This window comes from Aethina tumida, chromosome 4 (genome assembly GCF_024364675.1).
Source record: "Aethina tumida isolate Nest 87 chromosome 4, icAetTumi1.1, whole genome shotgun sequence".
In the NCBI taxonomy this organism is placed as follows: Eukaryota; Metazoa; Arthropoda; class Insecta; order Coleoptera; family Nitidulidae; genus Aethina; species Aethina tumida.
The window spans coordinates 7,741,057-7,764,440 of NC_065438.1; the positions used below are offsets into that span (position 1 = coordinate 7,741,057).

At 33.5% G+C, this 23,384-nt stretch overlaps 1 protein-coding gene across 1 annotated transcript in view; it reads right to left on the minus strand.

Moving 5' to 3' along the window:
- Positions 1 to 22,165, minus strand: part of LOC109598612 (MOXD1 homolog 2) — a 37,043-nt gene extending 14,878 nt beyond the window's left edge. The window contains exons 1-2 of the mRNA XM_020014515.2: positions 21,772 to 22,165; positions 11,298 to 11,614 (exon numbers count right to left, since the gene is read on the minus strand). Coding sequence (XP_019870074.1) covers positions 11,298 to 11,555 — 258 coding nt within the window. The 5' untranslated portion in view covers positions 11,556 to 11,614; positions 21,772 to 22,165. The remainder of the gene's footprint in view (positions 1 to 11,297; positions 11,615 to 21,771) is intronic.
- Between the last annotated feature and the right edge of the window lie 1,219 nt (positions 22,166 to 23,384).

Here is a 23,384-nt window from a genome sequence, read left to right on the forward strand (position 1 = left end):
GAAGAAGAATTAAATGTTTTAAAACCATTCAAATGCATTATTAAATTTTTATAATCATTTAAAATGATTAAAAATGATCTAAAATCACACAGGATCATTTAAATTACAAATAATAAATGACGAAATCCATTTCAAATTATTTGAAATCAAACAATTTAAAAATCGTTAATGATCATTGTATTTAATCATTTAAAATTTTCAGTTGAGTATGTTTAAAATTTGAATCATATAAAATCATTATGTTCATTCACTTAATTGATTTTAGTTTCTAATTAGAATGTGAAGAAGAATTAAATGTTTTAAAACCATTCAAATTCATTATTAAATTTTTATAATCATTTAAAATTATTAAAAATGATATAGAATCACACAAGATCATTTAAATTATAGATAATAAATGATGAAATCCATTTAAAATTATTTGAAATCACACAATTTAAAAATCGTCAATGATCATTGTATTTAATCATTTAAAATTTTCAGTTGAGTATGTTTAAAATTTGAATCATATAAAATCATTATGTTCATTCACTTAATTGATTTTAGTTTCTAATTAGAATGTGAAGAAGAATTAAATATTTTAAAACCATTCAAATGCATTATTAAATTTTTATAATCATTTAAAATGATTAAAAATGATCTAAAATCACACACGAGCATTTAAATTTTTCAGTTGAGTATGTTTAAAATATGAATCATATAAAATTAATATGTTCAATCACTTAATTGATTTTAGTTTCTAATTAGATTGTGAAGAGAAATTAAATGTTTTAAAACCATTCAAATTCATTATTAAATTTTTATAATCATTTAAAATGATTAAAAATGATATAGAATCACACAAGATCATTTAAATTATAGATAATAAATGAGGAAATCCATTTAAAATTATTTAAATTTAAAAATCGTCAATGATCATATAAAATTTTCAGTTGAGTGTGTTTAAAATATGTAAAATCATTACCATTACATTATTTCATACTGGTTTCATCTAAGCCATAATCAGGCACGTTCGTACATTAATTAGAAAACGCAATTGATGGGCCAAAAATTGGTCAATTCTGAGAAATGGCAAAACTCATACGTCTGTGTCTGAGGGGCAATAAAAACGCGTTTTAGTGGTTAATTAAAATTTTATTCGGCTAATCAACGAGGACCGGCTAATTCAGGTGGTAATTAGACGGTGGCCGGCATTTAATAATAGCCGTATATTATATAATTTGTGTCCGTCTGTCTGGATGCCAATCGCATCCGTTGCCCGAGTGCTTCTGTTCTGGTCAAGCCCGTTTTTGTCCGACATATTTTCATATGCAGGCCTTTTTTTTTGGGGCACATGTTACACGCTGAAATATATATTACTTTTTGGGATTATAAAACGTTCCTTTTTCGGCCGTTGTTCGGGGGGGTGGCAAAAAACTGGATGCTTCTCCCTGGCCCCACATAAACACAAAATTCACAGACGTTTTTTTTAGGGTTTTGTCACTATCATTGCACGGTTAATAATGCATGAAGGTCTAGGCTCCATTCATAATTCCCCGGATTATTATTTTTACCTAATCGTGGCATTGCATGCCACCTTAATGAATTATTCCTGTGCCCGGCTCTATAAATACCAACACAATAAATTCAATTTATATGTTAATAGAGGATGAAAAAGTGCATTCCGGAAAGAAATCAGAAACCGGCCCATAAGGGGTGGCGTAATTTGGATGTAGATACAGCCCCATAAATCCGGGATATTTATTTGACGTGGCCCGCAAGACGAAAGGCAGTAGTTTAAGGATTTATCCCCTGGAAACCCTTTAATGCCCCGGCGCATTATCAACACTGTCGCGACCTTGCCTTATCTACCAGATAACCTAGTCACGAGTAAATAACTTAATTACCGCTCCCCCGAACGGGTAATATATTCAGTTCTTAATGACAACTTATTTATCACTCATATCTCGGGCGAACGAAATGAAAATAACACGCACGTCCGTGCATAATTTATGCGCCGTAATTAAACAATTTAATTAAAGCCGAATTAGTTTGTAATCAGTCTTAACTTTAATATGTTACACAATCGATTCGGGGGGGCGACAATCAACCAGTGCAATGAACCGCCATAAAATTTAAGTGGTGCAATTAGAAAATTAGTTCGAATTGGCGTATTTAAGAGGCAGTTGTCGCGAATGTGAAAATTCCCACACCATAATGAGGGTTATTAGCATTTTTGACTGCTTTGTTTCCAATAGACGCTTGAAGGAATGAAAGGAGAGAAGTATTTGGTTGTGAGGTCGCAATTTAATTAAGGCTTTTGGAATATAATCAATTAGAAGAACCAGTTTGTTGTCTGGCTGTGCCTTAACTATGTCTTTTTCACTTAAAAATCAGTCCAAGATCAGTTGGCGAGATTGAAGTTAAGTTATTGACATCACAGTGGCCACTGTGGGATAATTATTTAAATTAAGGCCACTTAATTTTTATACCCCCACGTCGGGCAGCTGTATTAAATTGTTTAGAATACAAATTAACACATTTCGACTAAAACAAAACAAGACCGTATTTGAATAGAATTTCAGGTCCCTTGTTCGTTCATCCTTCGACAAAAGAGCACTTGTTCCACTCCCCGAGATATCTGCTAATTATTACGTAACTTAATGCCCTTTTCGAGCCTTTGATGCGGTGGTATCTTAATTAACCCCAACGTAAGACAACGAATCTGGGCCCGGAACAATGAATTATTAAGACCAAAGTCAAGTAATTGACGTTTCAACTGGAGGGCCAACAAAGCGTGACATGCGTAGTGGAAATAATTGCGAACGCAGGTAGAAAAGTTTGATTTGTCGTTTCACGCACGGCTTACGAATATTAACGACCAAAACCGTCCGAGGCGTCGACACCTCGTCTAATGTTACCCATAAAAATATCTGGTTACGTCCAAAGGAATTTTATTTACGGGCGTAATTGTTATTAAAACTGTACGCCATCGATCGCAGCTCTCGATTCCCGAGACACAAAGAACAACAGTTAACCCGAAACAATGCCTAATGATACAATTTGTTTTGTACGAGAGGAGAAACTTTCACACAATAAATCATCGGTTGTATTATTATTAATGGTGTTTATCGCACTGTCTGTGTTTTATGCTGGTTTTTTTTTTTAGTTATTCGACGTGATTGGGACGGAATTATTGGGGAAAATGGAAAAAATCAATTAATTATTCATGTGTGTTAACGAGGATTTTATTAAGATTTTGGGACTGTGTTTCAAATGTGGATGAAGTAGGTGTAAAGGTTGCCACAGACAGAATGCCAATTTACCGTAATATTTGTGCTTTGATTGATTAAGAATGTTTAGATAGCAGATTGGTCAAGATACAGTTGGACTTCGATAACTGGAACCATGATTTGTCCGAGAAATCGAGATATCAATACACAATATATTTTCTGGTGAAGAAAAAATGTTTTAAAACAATTCAAACTCATAAATCATTATAAAATCATTCAAATCACACAATTTAAAAATCGTTAATGATCATTGTATATAAATAAAAAATTTTCAGTTGAGTATGTTTAAAATTTGAATTATATAAAATCATCATCACTTAATTGATTTTAGTTTCTAATTAGAATGTGAAGAAGGAATTAAATGTTTTAAAACAGTTCAAATTCATTATTAAATTTGTATAGTCATTTAAAATGATTAAAAATGATCTAAAATCACACAGGATCATTTAAATTACAAATGAAGAAATCAATTTAAAATTATATGAAATCACACAATTTAAAAATCGTTAATGATCATTGTATTTAATCATTTAAAATTTTCAGTTGAGTATGTTTAAAATTTTAATCATATAAACTCATTATCTTCATTCACTTAATTGATTTTAGTTTCTAATTATAATGTGAAGAAGAAATTAAATGTTTTAAAACCATTCAAATTCATTATTAAATTTTTATAATCATTTAAAATGATTAAAAATGATCTAAAATCACACAGGATCATTTAAATTACAGATAATAAATGACGAAATCCATTTCAAATTATTTGAAATCAAACAATTTAAAAATCGTTAATGATCATTGTATTTAATCATTTAAAATTTTCAGTTGAGTATGTTTAAAATATGAATCATATAAAATTATTATGTTCAATCACTTAATTGATTTTAGTTTCTAATTAGAATGTGAAGAAGAATTAAATGTTTTAAAACCATTCAAAAGCATTATTAAATTTTTATAATCATTTAAAATGATTAAAAATGATCTAAAATCACACAGGATCATTTAAATTACAGATAATAAATGACGAAATCCATTTCAAATTATTTGAAATCAAACAATTTAAAAATCGTTAATGATCATTGTATTTAATCATTTAAAATTTTCAGTTGAGTATGTTTAAAATATGAATCATATAAAATTATTATGTTCAATCACTTAATTGATTTTAGTTTCTAATTAGAATGTGAAGAGAAATTAAATGTTTTAAAACCATTCAAATTCATTATTAAATTTTTATAATCATTTAAAATGATTAAAAATGATATAGAATCACACAAGATCATTTAAATTATAGATAATAAATGATGAAATCCATTTAAAATTATTTGAAATCACACAAAATCATTTAAAAATCGTTAATGATCATTATATTTAATCATTTAAAATTTTCAGTTGTGTATGTTTAAAATTTGAATCACATAAAATCATTAAATTTTTAGGTCAAAATTAAAAATTATTTAAAATCAAATTTTAATTGGAATTATTATAGGAGAGATTTTTTAATTATTTTATTTTATAAATTTTCTGTTGAAAATCCGTCATTTAATATTAATATAATCACCAAAACTGATTTCAAATAAATATGATTTTAAATGAGTTTAAATAAATATTAAAGGCTTTCACCTGTAAAAAAAATAAATTTGTCTTGTATAATAGTTTAAGAACCTTGCAAAATAAAATACTAAAAAAGATTTGAGCAGATGAAGAAATTCAGACAATGGTTTGAACGAGCCTGGAAACATGTGTGGCTTATTTGAGTGAAATTTAAATTCCGAATAAGTTGACAGATTATTATCCGGCCCATAAAGAGACCTTAAATATTAATCGTGTGAGATAGTATCTGCAAAAGGGCCGACCGTCCAAGAAGCCCCATAATATTTTGAATAAAACCCCATTCGAATTTTGGTTTATCGTCCGGTAATGCCGGTTTGAAAGCGGCCATAATCTCTGTGGGTGTCTCGTCGTACGTCCTAATACACAGCGGTCCATGGTCCAGCGTTCAGGTACGGCGAGATGCCACGAGATAATTCCGATTCCCTTTACGTGCACCTCGCATAAATAACCATAAACAGAGACCAGCTCTCATAACCGGACCTCATATTAACATAACAAGTTGTACTTCACTATATCATCGGAGTGTCATCTAAAACCGTATGCTAATATTCCATTGCGAATGCACCTTTGTTTCAGTTGTGCGGCGTCGACGGCTTTAAAACGGCGAACGGCCGGTAATGATATAATGGGACCGTGCGTAACACAGTGCTACCAGCGTTGTTTATTGCCGCTGGACCGCAATATGAATTGAATGGGCTTAGTAGATGTGCCTATTAGGAGGCCACAATGGCTTATCCCCGATCGCCTTCGCCATAAACTCGACGTCTTCGCCTTTTTTCCACCTTCAACGCCCATGGAAATTTCTCCTGGTGCAAACAAAAACGCATTTAAGTACTAAGGAATCGCACCCATCAAATTCACTTCACATTGTTGGCTTATAAATAAATAAATAACGGGCCCAGTCCCTCGCAGGTACAATGCGGAGCTACGTACAAATTTATAAAATGCTAACGGAATAAAAGCGGGACCTTTTATTTGGCAATTTATCCGAGATCAGCCTTACGAAGTGAATTGGGTCAGTTTACGTTTTGCGGAATCGATATCCCCCGGCCCCGAAACTGGCATTATACACTCGTCCAAAAAGCGGTGGACTTGTCTCCTTTCAGATACAAATCGGACGGCTTCCTTTCAACTTCTTCTTCGCCTATCTTCAATCACGGTTCACGGAAACACTGTAAAAATGACGGAGGAACTTGTCCGTTTTGTTTGTCCCAGTTCTGGCTCCAACAATTAGGCTGTCACATAAATAATAAAAGAGCTTGGGGCATCGACGAGTTATAATTTCGCCCTTACCATCGACGATACATCAGTGCCCTGTGCCGTATCTCCCGCCCGTATGTTAATGTGAAACATTTAGATCGGAATCTAGACGCAGCTACTTTGTGGTGTCCAAGTGAACTCGAGAAAGAGGAGACCGCATTCCAGCCGGACTCGGATCCGTGTAAACAAATTCTTACACTCGAACAAAATGACCATTAACTCGATAAAAATGAAAGTCATTTTTGGCCGTACGAATGCCGCGGATTTTACGAGACCCGACGGAGGGGGATGGACGGTGGAATTTTTTAATGTGGCTTCTGCGAAATAAATCCGCTCTTTGTGTATGACATCGGGGCGATTATAAAAATGTATGAAATTCCCGTTTCGGAGTGTCTCTCGTACGCCATTTGGAGATGCCGCATTTCTCGCATAAATTTTCATTTTGTTCTGCCATCTTTCCCTCCACCTCGGAGTTATGAGGAATTTTTCTAATTTCGACAAATATTTAAGCCCCGATGATAACGTTAACTTTCGCTTTGATTATTTGCCACAGATAAATACATTGCTATTTAATAAATAAACAAACATCAGCGGCGTTGTCTCGTTGACTAGTTGGACAAATATTGTTATAACCGACGTGCCAAATACATCTTAAGACGGCCCAAGCAACAACGTTTCCAATAACTCTTAACGTCGTACACGGAGATTATGAAAATAAAACGAAACGGGACGAGAAATATCCACATTAACCGAAGATTATCTACCATATACAGACGGGCATGTGTTTCTGAATAATTCATGTATAACTTTTCAATTTTTAAGACTCGAAATGGCGGCCGTACATTAAACGCTGAAACTGGACATTCCGGAATGAATAACGCACTGAAATCATAAGTGACAGGCAATTATTTTCTGACCCAACCTTTCGCAAATGTACCTTCTTTCGTGGTGGTTCACAAAATGTAAACTCTTCGGGACGATCATCTCTCTCGCCGTGACCTTCTGCTTATTTGATTAATGAGCCGAAATGTATTAATCAATCTTCCGGACGGACGTTTTTATGGCCGCAATAAAAGCTAATTTAAAAAATAAAACGCATCAAACGTAAAAAGGCACAGTTACACGGGCACATGGCGTTGTTTAATTAGAAAACGAAAATACGAAAAGGTAATTAACAACAAGACTTTTTCACGAGCCGGAATTTATGGTCATAACCCGGATTTTTAATTATAATTTGAACGCAACAATCTTCCAGGACGACCCGATTCGTTACCTTAATTCGGAATAATTTGGATTCTCATTAAAAAGGGATTGGCTCACTCCCGGGGACTTAATTGAAACGAATTTGTATCTTTGATTGAACGTGCCAAAACTGAAACTGAAAGGGGGAGCGAGTGTCCTTTGTTTAGTTAAATATTCAGGCGTCATCAGTTTTAAATTGATTCATTCGACTCACACTGCAGTGATTTGAAGGTGTGATGACATATTAAAGGTGTTTTTCTTGTAATTAGGTTTGTTTTGTATGGCAGGTCTGTTATTAAGGAGTAAATTGCCTTGTTAGCCGTTTTTTTTTTCTTGAGTCTCTCGTTAACTCAGTCACCCAACTTAATGAATTATATTCAAACAGAAATTACCATAATTTTAGTCATAATTTGTGGAAGATTGATGATAAAAATAGTTTTTCTTAATCCACACAAAACTGCCCTTTTGATTGGGAGCCACGATAAATTATTGTTATTCTAATACCATGTATTAAAAAGGCAAATTATAGAGTTAAAAATGACGTTTCAAGTTTGGAGTGTGAGCTGGTTTCAACAATAAAATGCTTTTATTTGATAAAATCATGGTCTGACTTATCGCAAACCGCTACTTCATATTTAATTCCCATGGTACGCCCACTCACCGTTTAAACATATCAGTTTAACAACAATAAGTGTATTTTTTGTATAAATAAATTACTTGCTGGTTTTTTTATTTTCAACGTTGCGTGCACCGTTAGCTAATCCGATACATAAATTATACGGCTCTTGTCAAATCGCAGTTAAAATCAGTCCCTCAAAAATAAATACTTTATTATTTCAGACATGAGCTTTCCGTAATAGATGTCTCGGTATTGATTTATCATTCTATCATGCAAAAGACATGTTACAAAGATCCGAACGATTAATCACAGCTAAATATATCCAGACGTTCGAAGACCATTAGAATAATTCAACAAATCAAGGGACCATAATATATAATAAAACCGATTTATGACATCCAAAACCTTCATCCATCACGACAAATTAGCCGGCATCAATAAATGTCAACACCTTTATATAATTCTTTGAAAATACAGTCAACTCCAATAATAAAAATCGATTTATTAAATAAAACCGGAGGCCAAATCGTACTATAAAAATGGTATAGAAATATTGTATGACCGCTATAATCGTTGAATAGCCCTAGAAGGTCACTATATTGAATAGTAAAATCAAATTCTATCAAAAAAAAGATTTTTTCTATGCTAGCCTACGAACTTTTCAGCCCTCTGTTACTTTCATTTAAAATTATAATCATGTAAACGCCATAAAGTACATTGTAGGAGTTTTCGACATTATTCTGATCAATCAATAATTGGCCTTAGAATTGTTGTCGACAGAGAATGTCGTTCTGGAATAAACCAGGTACCATCGCAAAGGAAAAACCTTCAGAGGTTCACCTGGGGCAGCAGAAATTCGACTCATCGAAGGTGGTGTCAAATATTTAGATAAAATTATCAAGATATTCGAGTTGTCAAGGAAAAATTACACACAATTTCCACCGTGGACGCCATCAGCTTCGAGTTATCAAAGCTTCTGTTCATCCACCAAAGGCAAATCCATTTTGCTGACAATTTTCGCAGCCAACCGGCCAGAGGTCAAGACTCTGGCACCGGCATCGGGTTAAATGAAGCGGAATCCAAGCACCTGGCCGCGTAAAACGTTTTAATTGCCGTAAATGAATACCGAGAGTTCACGGTGGTGCGGTCGCACGAATATTACCTTCTAGGAAACAGTGTGAACCGGCCGAAAACTTTCTATCTAACGTGACATGAGCCCGTCTGGTCACGTCAAGGCCTTTTATTAATAATAGTTGTGCCGTACTAAAATAAAGGTAAGCCGACGATGGGAATATTTAAAAAGGCAACTCCGCCAGCTTAATAGCGACGTGGCGAGAACAAAGAGCGTTTTTAAAAAGATCCACGACGATTATTAACCGGCGGGATTGCCTCAGTTTAGTTGGGTCTTAATAAGAAACGCATGATCAATTCCTTTAAGATCGCGTCCATTAGTGTTGGCGTTAATGTTGCATGAACTGGGGCTCCTTGTATTTCACATTCAAGTCCCAGTAATTGTTTAAATCATAAACCTTGTTGCAAGACACTGATTTATTGTAAAAATTAGACCTGACGGATTTATCTTTTATCCATTCATGTCTCCGGTTGGGAGCGTCCAAATTAACCGGAATTTCCATGGAAAACCATTAGGACTTCGGCCCCGCGACTCTCGTGTGTTTTTTTTACTTTGCAGCACCAATTTAACGAGGACTTAAGCCTCGACTTTTCTTCCTCGTTAGTCGGAGCATCGAATTGTGCCTAACGAGTGATTCATCATACGGTCTTATCCGTCCAAGTGCGTTTATCTCCCGGATTTTGCCCCGATCTCTTTTTATTTGTCTTAGGCTGCGCCGTACGTGTTACTACTTCGCAAAAACCTCCGAACACATTCAAATCAATAAACGCATTAGGAGTTGCCGCCTTTTGTCTTTGTGCGGGGTGATTTTACGTGCACCCTTAAATTATCCAATTCGAGTAGAAGTACGTGCACGGATCCGGCGCTCCTAATTGAAAACTTGAATTAAATTAGGTCAGACGCTGACTGTAGACCGAACGTCACGAGATTGGGCTGAGACACTTGAATTGCTCAATTAATGGGACGCCTCCACCCTTCCGTGTGATGGGAAAAATCCACCCAATAAAGTGGCGTCCTGGAAGTTATAATGAGGTGGTCGCACGTACAAAAGCGACGAGAGTCGAGAGTGTTCAATTGATATCGTTTACTGCGGAATAAAACATTTTTACTTGCAGCAATGTGGGCTCTGAAACGGCGACTATAAAAATCGAAATAAGTACTTTCGGAGCATTATTCGATGTTTGCGGAAAGAGTCATCGTTTCTAAAGTTGATTTGATTTTATGAGCTCAATTGTTTGGAGAATTCACGAACGGTTTCGCAGGCCTAGACATAAATAATGCATAAGGACGCCACAGCGGTGGATCTTCTCTTTTCTCTCCGCACTTATACGGTAAATTGAGAATATTTAGGTTTACCGTTAATATTGGCTGCATAAAATCGACGAATCTATAACGAGGCTACGCCACTTCCTCTCGTCTGTCAATGTTCTCCTCGAATGGGCTTCCAATTTGTGATATTGGACTTCTTAAACATTCCATATCGTTGTCTGTTAACTGACGTTTATTAATACCCTTTAAAATAGTGGCACGATTCAATTATGACCCAGTTGAGTACTTCCTGTACGTAACGGAACGACAAAAGGACAAACATCTGTCGGTTAATTGTTTTATCTGTGTTACTGTCGCTCCACTAACAGCACACAAAAATGTTGTAAACTAGAAAAATTTTAACGACCTGGCATTATTAAAATGTCATTCCCACAAGCCTAATAAGCGTCATTACCGGCGAAGCTGAAAAAACATTCTTTCCAATTAATTGAATGGTTCGGTACCACTTGTTCGACGTCCCCCCTAATTTATACCTTTCGTAATTCCCGACTAATTAAATCGGCATTGGGATTCTCAATAAATTTTAATAAAAGTATCTCACGGAATGTCTGAGATTACGTAAGATCTAATCGGAATTCCAGCGACGTACGACATTTTTCCGTTCGCAAAGCGACAGGATTAACCCAGTTTACGTTGATCCGCTTAAATTTACATGCGTGGAATTAATTAATTGCAGGAATGCAGCTGAACAGCTGTCGCGTACGCATACCGGAAAATTTACGCCGCACGAAAAACTTTCCCGGATCAATTATTCAAAGTTTCCGTCCCCGCCGTAAAGTTTCGACCCTCAGTCGATGCGATTTGTCGCCGCACCCGAAATGATATTTACCTGGAAGTAGACTTGTCCCTGGTCGACCCATCCGACGACCATGTCGGCGCCGGCCATGCGTCCGTCCCTGCTAAATCCGAAGCCGACGTAGCCCAACGTCCGGACTTGGAGTTCGAACGTGATGTCCTGGGGACCCGGTCCCAGGGACCACAGCAGCCTGTAGTCCGGACTGAGCATCGCCGAGTGCGACCATCTGGCACCGTTGGCGCAACTCACTAACACTACAACGAATAACACTGAAAGAACTTTGGTCGCCATGTTCTTCGGGTCTTCCGGACGATTCACAACACCACTACTACTTCTAGTAATACCATCATCTGAAACAAATAAATTCATTAAACTTGAGTGCAAAGATTCATTGATAATGGGGAGGAAGTTAGGGTCTACAAGAACAGTTTTTCCAATTTCCCAGGTTGTCAATAGGACCGGGCCGGGGCGGATCGATAGCAGGCATTGCAGTCGCACAACCGGGCGCCGAAAAACAAAAGTGAAACAACGAATGGATGCACCATCGATGATTATCAATTATGAAAACCGACCGCTTTTATTAACCCGTTTTGTTGCTTTATCGGACGGCCAAAGTGCCCGGAATCGTCCCTACGCCACTTTCCACCCCGTTTTCGCTCGCACACGTTTATCTCTACGGGTGCATAACATACAGTTGTAATGATCGCGGGGGTTTTTTTGCACGTAGCGGTGATTAATTATTCGTCGTTCTCTTTGCCTCGTTCCGCGTTTGTGCTGTAGTTAAATAATAATTTTTTGAGGTGGGATTAGTTTTTTGTCGGAGTCACCATTAAACGGCATTGAGTTTGCTCGTGAGGTTAATCACGTTACCCAAGATGGAGGTGTAATCATTTATTGAATTAATTCATCAGCGGATTGACGGACGTTGATGAGGTACTCGTCAAGAGGTGCAACGACCGAAAACAAATAATAATTGCTTATTATATCTTTGTATATTTATTTAAAAATTTTGTTTTTTAAAAATGTTAAAAATTAACAAAGTTTATGTTTATTAAAAATAAAAATTTTAACTCCTTAAACGTCTCCCAAAAATGTCCCAGATATGTTGTATTGCCTTTATATTAGTAATTTTTTATTTCTAATTTTTTAAATTAGAGTATTTTAATATATTAAAATTAATTAATCTCAATAAAAACAGTAAATTCAAAAATTAGATTCTCCATTTCTAATATATAATTTTCTTTTTAATATTGTTAATTAAAAAACTATTTTTGTTAAAGTAGTTAACATATATTTAATATTTTACTAAAATTAGTTTTACTTATTTATTTTACTTTGTTAATATCTAATTAATTTTGGTGATATTACTTTTAATGTAATATTTATAAATTAGAAAATGAACTTTATCAATTTTTATGATTAAACCCAATTTTTTAAATATATCAGATAATTAAATTTATCAATTATACACTTAAAATATAACACATAATAAGAAAAAAATTTATATTTTTTATATCAGTAATTTTTATATATTATTTTTTAAATTAGTTTATTTTAATATATTAAAATTAATTAATATCAATAAAAATAGTAAATTCAAAAAGTAAATTCTCCATTTTTAATATATAATTTTCTTTTTTACATTGTTAATTAAACAAACTTGAAAAATTAAATAAAAAACTAATTTTTGTTAACTTACGTTATCATAAATTTGATTTTTAGTTTAATAAATAATCAATATTTATAAAAAATAGTCACTATAATTTCTCTAAAACTCATAATAATAAAAAATTAATTAAAAATAAAAGAAAACAACATTAAAATAGATTTTATATTTTTTAAATATTGTAATTAAAAAATATATATAGGAATTAAAAACAATTTTACACATAAGAACTAAACAATAAATTCTTGAATACGTAAAAATAAATATATGAGAAAATTTATAACATATATTTAATATTTTACTAAAATTAATTTTACTTATTTATTTTAGTTTGTTAATATCTAATTAATTTTGTTGACATTTACATTTAATGTAATATTTATAAATTAGAAAATGAATTTTATCAATGTTTGTGACTAAACCCAATTTTTTAAATATATCAGATAATTAAATTTAGCACCTAAACCCTTAAAATATAACTATAATAAGAGAAAAATTTATATTTTTTGTATTAACATTTTTTTATTTCTGTTTTTTTTTTTTATTTGAGTATTTTAAAAAATTAAAATTAATTAATCTCAGTAAAAATAGGAAATTTAAAAACCAGATTATTCATTTTTATTATATAATTTTTTTTATCGTGGGTTTGGTCTAATTTACATTTTGATTTTATTGATTTAACTTATTGTTAACAAATTTCTACATTAGATTGTTTAGTTTCAATATTAACTCGATAGTGAACAATAATTGTATTTATTTAACTTTTAATTAATCAATGGATATTAAAAAATAATTACTTTAATTTCTCAAAAAGTTTTGATTATAAAAAATTAATTGAAAAATAAAAAAAAGTAACATTAAGGTGAATTTTATATTTTTTGGACATCATAATTTAAAAATAAAAACTAAAACTAATTTTTGTCGACACAAGAACTGATTCTTAATTAATAATTTAATTCTGAAATATCTAAAAATGTTATTATAATAAGAAAATACATATTTAACACATTACTAAAAATCATTTTATTTATTTTAGTTTGTTAAAATTTAATTAATTTTAACATTTACCTTTAATTAGTCGTTGTGTCAACTCAATTTTGTAAATATATATATAATAATCAAATTCATAAACCCTTAAAATATAATAAGAGACTTATTATACTTTTACTTATACTTTTTATATTAGTTTTTTTATTTCTAATTTTTTTACTCTGGTATTTTAATATATTAATATTGATTAATTTCAATAAAGATATTAAATTTAATGACTATATTCCTCATTGTTTAATATTATTTAATTTTCTTTTTATTGACGATTTATATATAATTGTTTTTAAGGAATTTATTACATTTTAATTTATAAAATTGTTAATAACGTATTGAATATTGTAATAACTAACGTTCTAATATAGATTTTGATTTGAATAACTATTATTGTTAACAATATTTGTATTTATTTTAAATTAAATTCAATAAATAATCAATATTTTCCAAAAAAATATACAAAGTTCTTCAACCGAAAAATTCATATGTGGTGCATTAATAACTTGGAACTGTGTAGAATGTGATATGTGGAAGGAAAGTTGCTCATTTAATTCTCCAGGTCCCGGATTATGCATATAAAGATTACATGCATCGCACAAGTATGGGTTGAAGATTATCTACGTGTAACGCCGACTCGGGAATCCTTATTTGCGAATTTTAATTACGTACATCGTAATGAGATTTGCCGGTTCCCGGTTAAATCTATTATTGTTATAAAGTTCTTAGGCGAAGCCTCTGAAGCCAACGCGTTGGCCCACTTCAAGCCACGGCAACCGACGGCCCTAAACGATTCATTAAACGCTCTGTCATAGAAAATTGTGGTCACAATGCCCGAACGAATTAACACTCGTCTCTGTGTAAAAGTCCCAATTTTTTTAATGACCCAAACATGACGACGATTTTTTCTTTTGTGGCCCGGCTAATAACGGAGCCGAAGAGGCGGCACAATGAACAATTATTAAGTTGATATAATGGACGGCGGAAAAAGTTAAGCATCCACGATGATATTACGCCCTTTCGGGGGGCTTTGTTGCACGGACAAATGGATCTCACATTGTTCTATTGTGGCAAGATGCGTTCTTATAAATATGCAGGCGCGATTGAAATTCGCCAGCCTCGCAGGATCGCATTCCGCCTGTTGCGCACACATGTGAAAAGAACACCGTGTAAAAATGCACCATCGTCGTCGCCGCCTCCGGGTTTGAAATTGCACCTTAAAACCCGACTCCGGTCGCCGACACTGAATTTATTAATAATATTGAGTTTCGACACCTACTATTGTGCTGACTCTTTGTTAGATTTTTTTTTTTTTTCATCAATTTGTCACAATGAGTGTGTGGATTAATAATATATTCAAAAGGGAAGCTCTAGCAACAATATAATAACATGTTGGTCAATGACTAACTAACTAAATGACATCACATCACTTCCCACAATAACTTTTTTTATTCCCGACCGTTGGTGTGGTAAAAAGTTAAACAATTGAGTGAACTAGTTTACCGCAGTTGTGATGAATTAGCTGCGAATATCTTGCAGGGAAGTTTCCATCCGGATTTATCTTATTTAACCAGATGTCTTTCACTCCACCCAGACACTGGATAATTGGCAACTTTAACATAATACATAATAAATTTAATTTATAGCGATACAAGGCCTATTTACTGGTTTCAAGCGGATAAGGGAGATTCACCCCCCCCCCCAAGTAACTCCTCGTTGTTAATCCATTTTCCTCTCCGACTGTCTAAGATGTAACCAAGTTGAAGTGACTATTGTACCAGTATGACTGACACACTCACATCTAAGACAAAACATTCCCCGGCCGACGCCCCAACTAATTTAACCCCATAATTGATAACAGAATTGGCCCATTAACGTAACTCCCAACTTTAAACACCGTCTTCGGTTTTAATTCGTCTTAGTCATGTCAGTTGTTGGTGATAGATTCGAGGTGTCGGCTCGCAAAAGGATGATAACATTTCAACAGCTTAAAATGCAAATGGTCTTTCGTTACAAATGCTATTTAACATGGTACATGCCGCAACACGCAACACCACATTTAATTATACACATGTCGTGTATACGCGCTCTTCTTATTTCCTTATAATTGCATGTCGATTTCAAAGATATTCATTGAAAAAGGCTCGAGGTGAATGGCAATTGTGCGTTATTCATCTAAATAAAAGAACGATAAATTACGGGCTTTAATTTTTATCTGGACGACTGGTCAAACGCCGAACACGGTCGCTGCATAAAACACCTCGAAACCGAACCATAAATCACCTCTAATTTATCGTCTGTGGGCCTCATTTTCATTCTAATTAATCCAGGTACTTTTATTTTAAATTTGCTCATTCTGTGACTACTTCGGGATAACTCCTTTTGATCCACATTAATGTAACAGCCAATCAAAATAGCCCCGTATCGGTTATAAATTTAATAACATTACAGGCCTAATGAATACATTACCAAAGCTCAGCTCCTAAAGTGGTACAGCCTCCATATTTGGCTTGGGAACGTGAGACGGCTAATTTTCAGCCTTTCAGCACTTTTTTACCACCATCAATACCGTATCATCATCGTGACTCCGAATCAATTCCCCAGCAAGACATTGAGCATGATTTGCAAGACATAAATATCAGTTGGGTGCGTAAACTTCAAAACCGAAGTTTCCAAGTCGATGGCTCGAGACGCCCCAAACTCCCGGAAACTACACTTCCAATATTTCAAGCGGGGAATTAGTGTGGCGATAATATTTTAGCGTCGCGCCCGGAATATAAGAGACATCCTTAAATTTACTGGTTACACAAAGGAGGAGCCGATCGATGGTTACGGAAAAACTTCCAGTTCCACGGCTCTTGGGGCTCGGTGCGGCTGACGTTTTAATTAAATTGATTGCAATTGTGATAAAACTACACTTTTGAAACAATAAATAACCCCCTGACAGTTGGTGTAATTCGGTAAAATTGTTTGCGAAGTGCTAGACCGCCGCTAATAATACAGTTCCTCCTTCTATATAGTACATAAAGTGGCGAGAGATACCGTAAATGTAATAAGTTTGTTTCGAAAATTGTTGCCACGAAATTAATAAGGAGTTATGAAGTGGCTTAACTGTCAGCCACCACAACTTTTCGCACCTTGGAATGTGGCTCACGAACCGGCGATAAATGAGTGAAATGCCCTCTTCAAATTCGCATACGTCTCCTGAAAGGGTCTCGTTATTTTATTATATCGGAAACTTAATTAGTGACGTATTACAGGGCACTTCTGGTTTAATTAAAATCTGTAATAATTATTAATTAACGAAATGCTGCTGCATTAATTATTTCATGAGTTGCACAAAGTTATATAAATTAAAAAAGATGGTGATGGAGCACATGTAAGGTACCAGTTGGTCTCCAGGTCTTATACATAGGGTCGAACTTCAATAACCAGAAGCAAAGACGTCCAGGGTAATTTTTACTCTCGAATTTTACTCCAATATCTTGATAACTCAAACCAATTATTGATTAGAATAATGCCAGAAACTCCTACAAGTTACTTTAAGGTGTTTACATGATTTCAGCAACCTGAAGTCTAAATAGAAGTTCATCTTACCAAGGGTTTTTTCAATTAAATGTCTTAAAGACATCCCCTACAATGGTAATGGTTATATTTCTACTTTTGAGCTTTGTGTGAGAACATCAATGTATGAAAATGTCGACAAAGCTATTCTGGAATGGCTTTTTTTGAAAATAAATATAAAAATCCTTTCGTCAAACACAAATAACTGACTTTTTTGCATTAAAATAAAAGCTTTACATCATATAACACGTAATAATTATAAAAATATTGATCATAGTCAGTAAGTTACAGTAAATTATAGATGGTGATGAAGCCCACGTAAGGTAACAGTTGGTCACCAGGTCTTATAAATAAATCAAAGGCCATAAAACCGTTTTATTATGTTCAAAGTGTTAAAGTTCCACAATTAAAATACATGCTAGCCAAATAGATGGATGCAAAGGAGCATAAATCAGGTTTATTAGTTCTGAAGCGGCCACAAAATCTTTCCCATCCAGATAATGGACCTAATTATGGATACACTTGAATTCTGCGGACCATTTATTTTATATTTGCAGGCACAAAAAGAATAAAACAAAACAGGAATCTATCAACCCGTAGGGTATTGTACCGGACCAAAGCCATTATCTATGGTATTCGACACAATGGTTCCAAGAAGCTGAACAAAAACCACTCTCATTTCACGGTTGTTATTCATACTGAAAGGAGCATTTTTCAGTTTTTCGTCGGGCCCGAATTCGGATTTAATGAAACTGTTAATATCTGTGTAATGGAAGTGGGGCAAAAAGCATCAGTGACCAAATCGATGGATTCTTTTCGAATTGATTATGTAGTTAGATTTAGGCAGAAATCTTGTTACGGGGCTTTTTGTGCGGCAAATTGCCTATTATGCCATAACGTTTTTATAACGGTAACAAGGAAATTAGGTACTTTTACTTTCGGCTCCGAGTTTAGAACTAATTTATCGATTTCCTACAGTTAACGTGCAGGCAAAAACCGTTTTTTAATTAGCCGGTAATTGGACCCACTTTTTAACATTAACATAAGCTATCGTGTTACACCAGGAAGCTCTTAAATCTGTAACAACAGTATACATGGCGAAACAGGTATACATAAGTTCCCAATAAAAAAAGGTATGGGTTGCTTGGTAGGCAAGACTAGGCCAGTTGCCTGACACACATACAGCCCGTGCCATCTACCGACGGCACTACGAACCGCCGTTCGACCTGTTCTCCACTTTGTAAGACACGTTTCAGCGTCTCATGTTTTTGCACTTCCCTCAACACGTCCATGAATTATGAATCTGTCGTCGTTCCGTTGTTCTGTCACCGGATTTTTTCATTTTTATGCAAACATTTGATGCACCACAAGTTGTTCACAGTTAACTGCGTTAATGTTGTTAATATTTGTTGCCGGTTTGCACGCACGGTACGACTAACGAGCTGCCGCTACTGGTTTCCAGCACCGTACTACAACGTTGCCGATTTGTCGCCGCAAAAAACAATAAGACACAACCAACATCATCGAATTACATCCCCGCCCGGACTTTAACTCGATTTCCGCGTTGCGTACCCGGGAGTTATTAATTCGGGAGTTCGTGACGCGCAATAATTTCGTTGCAATTCGTTCCTTTCGGCCCGCCGATCGATTCGGACGGCGTGAGGTCCCTTGTGTTTTACTTTTTTTTTGTTATTTTGTTGTTTTTGATAATGAAATTATCTTGCTTTCGAGATTTGCTCGATTCGTGCACTTTGCCCGCATTAACTTGTTATTAAGGGGCCGCAAACAATGAAATTTGTGACATTTATTAGGTTTCCGTTGCTGACGTGAAAAGATTTTTGTTTCACAAACGGATGGGGTTGAAATTAAACTGGACTAACGAGTTTCCTTAATGTTAGGGGGCAATTTTAGAGGGTTATTTTGAGATTATTACAACTGAGTGTCCCGTAGAGCAACGCCAACATTGTATAAATATATATATAAATTTCAATTTTATTGCATATTATAAGGCTTAAGTACAAAAATAGAAATAATATCTATATATAACACAACAATAACATAAAGTTCTGGTACTCGTTGACGTAATCGAAAAATTGATTAAAAGCAATTGTGAAAATGAATTGTTTCAAATCAAGAAATCAATTATTAAGATTGAATAGAAATTGAACACTTTACAAATTGACAACTGGTGGATAAACTTCAAATGTCCTTTACTTTAAAAATCCTTTTCTACATGATGTTGAGGTTAGAAATTGAAAGCTTTACACAGACAGTTATCAACATCTAAAGTTGTGGTATCACATAATGTTATATATTTTTGGAGTTTTAGCTCTTAATCTTTTAAATATTGTACATTCACATTCCCAATAAAATCAAAAATATTAAAGGTGCGTTAACTTCAAAAATCTTTTTCTACATAATGTTAACATAAGTTAATTATTAACACAGTATCTATAAGTTGTAGGTTAGAATTGAAAGCTTTACACTGACAGTTATCAACATCCAAAGTTGAGGTATCACATAATTTTATATATCTTCGGACTTTTAGCCCTTAAACTATTAAATATTGTACATTCACATCGAAATAAAATCAAATATATTAAAGGTCCGTTAATTTCAAAAATCTTTTTCTACTTAATGTTAATATAATTTAATTATTAACACAGTATATGTAAGTTGTAGGTTAGAATTGAAAGCTTTACACAGACAGTTATCAACATCCAAAGTTGTGGTATCACATAATTTTATATATTTTTGGAGTTTTAGCTCTTAAACTTTTAAATATAGTACATTCACATTCCTAATAAAATCGAAGATATTAAAAGTCCGTTAACTTTAAAAATATTTTTCTACATAATGTTAATATAATTTAATTATTAACACAGTATCTGTTAGTTGTAGGTTAGAAATTGAAAGCTTTACACTGACAGTTATCAACATCCAAAGTTGAGGTATCACATAATTTTATATATTTTTGGAGTTTTAGCTCTTAAACTTTTAAATATTGTACATTCACATCCAAATAAAATCAAAGGTATTAAAGGTTCATTAACTTCAAAAATCTTTTTCTACGTAATGTTATTATAATTCAATTATTAACACAGTATCTGTAAGTTGTAGATTAGAAATTGAAAGCTTTACATTGACAGTTATCAACATCCAAAGTTGTGGTATCACATAATTTTATATATTTTTAAAGTTTTAGCTCTTAAACTTTTAAATATTGTACATTCACATACATATAAAATCAAAGATATTAAAGGTCTGTTAACTTCAAAAATCTTTTTCTACGTGATGTTGATATAATTTAATTATTAATACAGTATCTGTAAGTTAGAAATTGAAAGCTTTGCTTTGATAGTTATCAACATCCAAAGTTATGGTATCACATAATTTTATATATTTTTGGACTTTAGCTCTTAAACCTTTAAATACTGAACATTTACCTTCTAAATCAAAGATATCAAAGGTTCTTTAACTTCAAAAATCCTTTTTTACATGATGTTGATATAATTTAGTCAATGATACAATGTCTTTAATTTTAAGTTGGAAATTGAACTTTGCTGCTTTGGCAGTTATGAACAATTAAAGTTGTGTATTTTTGAGGTTTTATCTTTAAATATTGTACACTTACATTCCAAATCACACGTATGAATATGGAATGATTTGTATTATTTTGGGGTTTCTAAGACAAAACTGAACTTAGATAATCCACCTACGGACAACCAGAAGCAGAAAGAACGAAAGAAAACGTTGAAGCTATTTAAAGTTGACCGGTCTAACTCGAATAATATTTCTACTCGACTTGAAAATACAGTACTAAAACTGTAAACTACAAGATGAAAAGATTACAAATGAATTTCAAACACCATAATCTCTTGAAATCAAACGTGAGAACACGAAAAGATTCCAGAGAAGTTATCTTTGAAAGAATTTAAAACGACTTCTTCAGATTTCGTAAAAGTTCCACTAAAGGACGGGTTCAGGAACTGAAAGAAGTTGTCAATTTGTTGTGTAACAATGGGTCACGAATTCATCCAGTTTGCCAGTCGCAATCGTTCAATTTATCTGCTAAGTTTCGCAAGTGGACCAGTTCAAGTTGGTTTTGTTTGACTGGAGGAAGTTGTTGCCGAAGCCGTCAATTAAATCACAATGTGTTCACGTTCCAACGGTAAACCAGAACAGTATGTCGTGTAAGTTGAGGCGTCTTAGTGATGATAAATTTCAATCACTCACCCGATGCGAATCAGAAAGGAAACTTTCAAAAAACAGTTCATTGATTGTTAGCCACGATTGTCACAATGTCACAAGCACAGTCCAACAAGTAAGTATCAAATCAAAACACGTGAAGCACAAGCACAGTCCGGCCCTCAATCACCGGCCGCGGCGGCAGCACTCCTCGTCGGATCGTCGGACTGGTGCACAGTAGCGAGGTACGCGAGGGTCGCTTCCCTTTTATCGTGCGAGCGGAAACTCCAGAGAGCGAGTCGATGCCGACCGACGCAAGCTCACTCGCCGACTCACAATTTCGAACTGAGTTCACGCACGCCTCGGTTCCAGATCGCCCCGAGATGCACTCGCCCCACCACCGGCGGGTCCGTTCGGTGCGCCTAAATAATGTCGCTTACCTGAACGGCCGAGGCCGGCCGCGATCTTATTGGCGCTGCGACGGGACAATGCACCGGCAACCCGCAACCGGAAACGCGAAAAGAACTGTCGAATGTGCGTCAAAACATCACCATTATCGGGGTTCGATCCGGTGACGTGCCACCGTGCAACCGCCGACGACGAATACGGTCCAGGTGCGGATGAATTGTCTGCGGAGACTGTGGAGGACGTACGATGAATGTGTCCGTAACTTGACTCGCTGTTGATGTAAATTAGAATTATATCCTGTCCCTGGTTCCTTTAAGTGATCAATGGCATTTTTCCACCCTATTGTTGGATGTAAACATGATTTTTAAGGCACTGCCTATATTTATGTTTTATTTGAGGTTGATGTCTTTCTTTTCCGAACATTTCTGTGACGTTATAATTATAGAAATACCAATACTTTTTTCTTATTTATACTTATTTGAAATATTATAATTGAATTTAGTGAAATACTTTTACTGGATTAAAAAATGCGAATGAAATTTTAAACAACAAAATGTATACTTACTTATAAATTTTTTATATAGTGCAGTATTACAGTCAAATACATATTTATTAATTAGATTAATTTAAATTTTAGTATTTTTTGTACTAAAAATATAACAGAAAAAAAAATTAAAGTTAACAATATTATAATATGTCCTAAAAATTGATATACAAATTTAGTAAAAAAATATTACATTAAAGAGTTAGAGTTAACAATATTTTAAATATTTCCTAAAAATTAACATAAAAATTTAGCAAAAATAGTTTATTAAAGAGTTAAACACATTAAACTTCAAAATATTGTTTAAATTAATTGTTTTATAATATAATAAGTTTAATATAAATTTATTAAAAAAATATCAGGTATTCATTTATTTTAAACGTAATTACTTAATCAAATTATTTTTATTTTCTATGGTAACAATGAAAATAATTAATAATTAGATTAATTTAAAAAATTTTATACGAAACATTTTTAAATAAAATATTTAACATTAGATTAATTTAAAAAATTTTATACAAAACATTTTTAAATAAAATATTTAACAATATTTTTAATATGTTCTAAAAATCGATATAAAAAATATGTAGAAAATATTTTATTAAAAAGTTAAATACGTTTGTTTAAATTAATTGTTTTATAATAAAATTTTTTAATCATTATTAATTATTTATTCAAATTATTATGTTTTCTATGGTAATAATAAAAA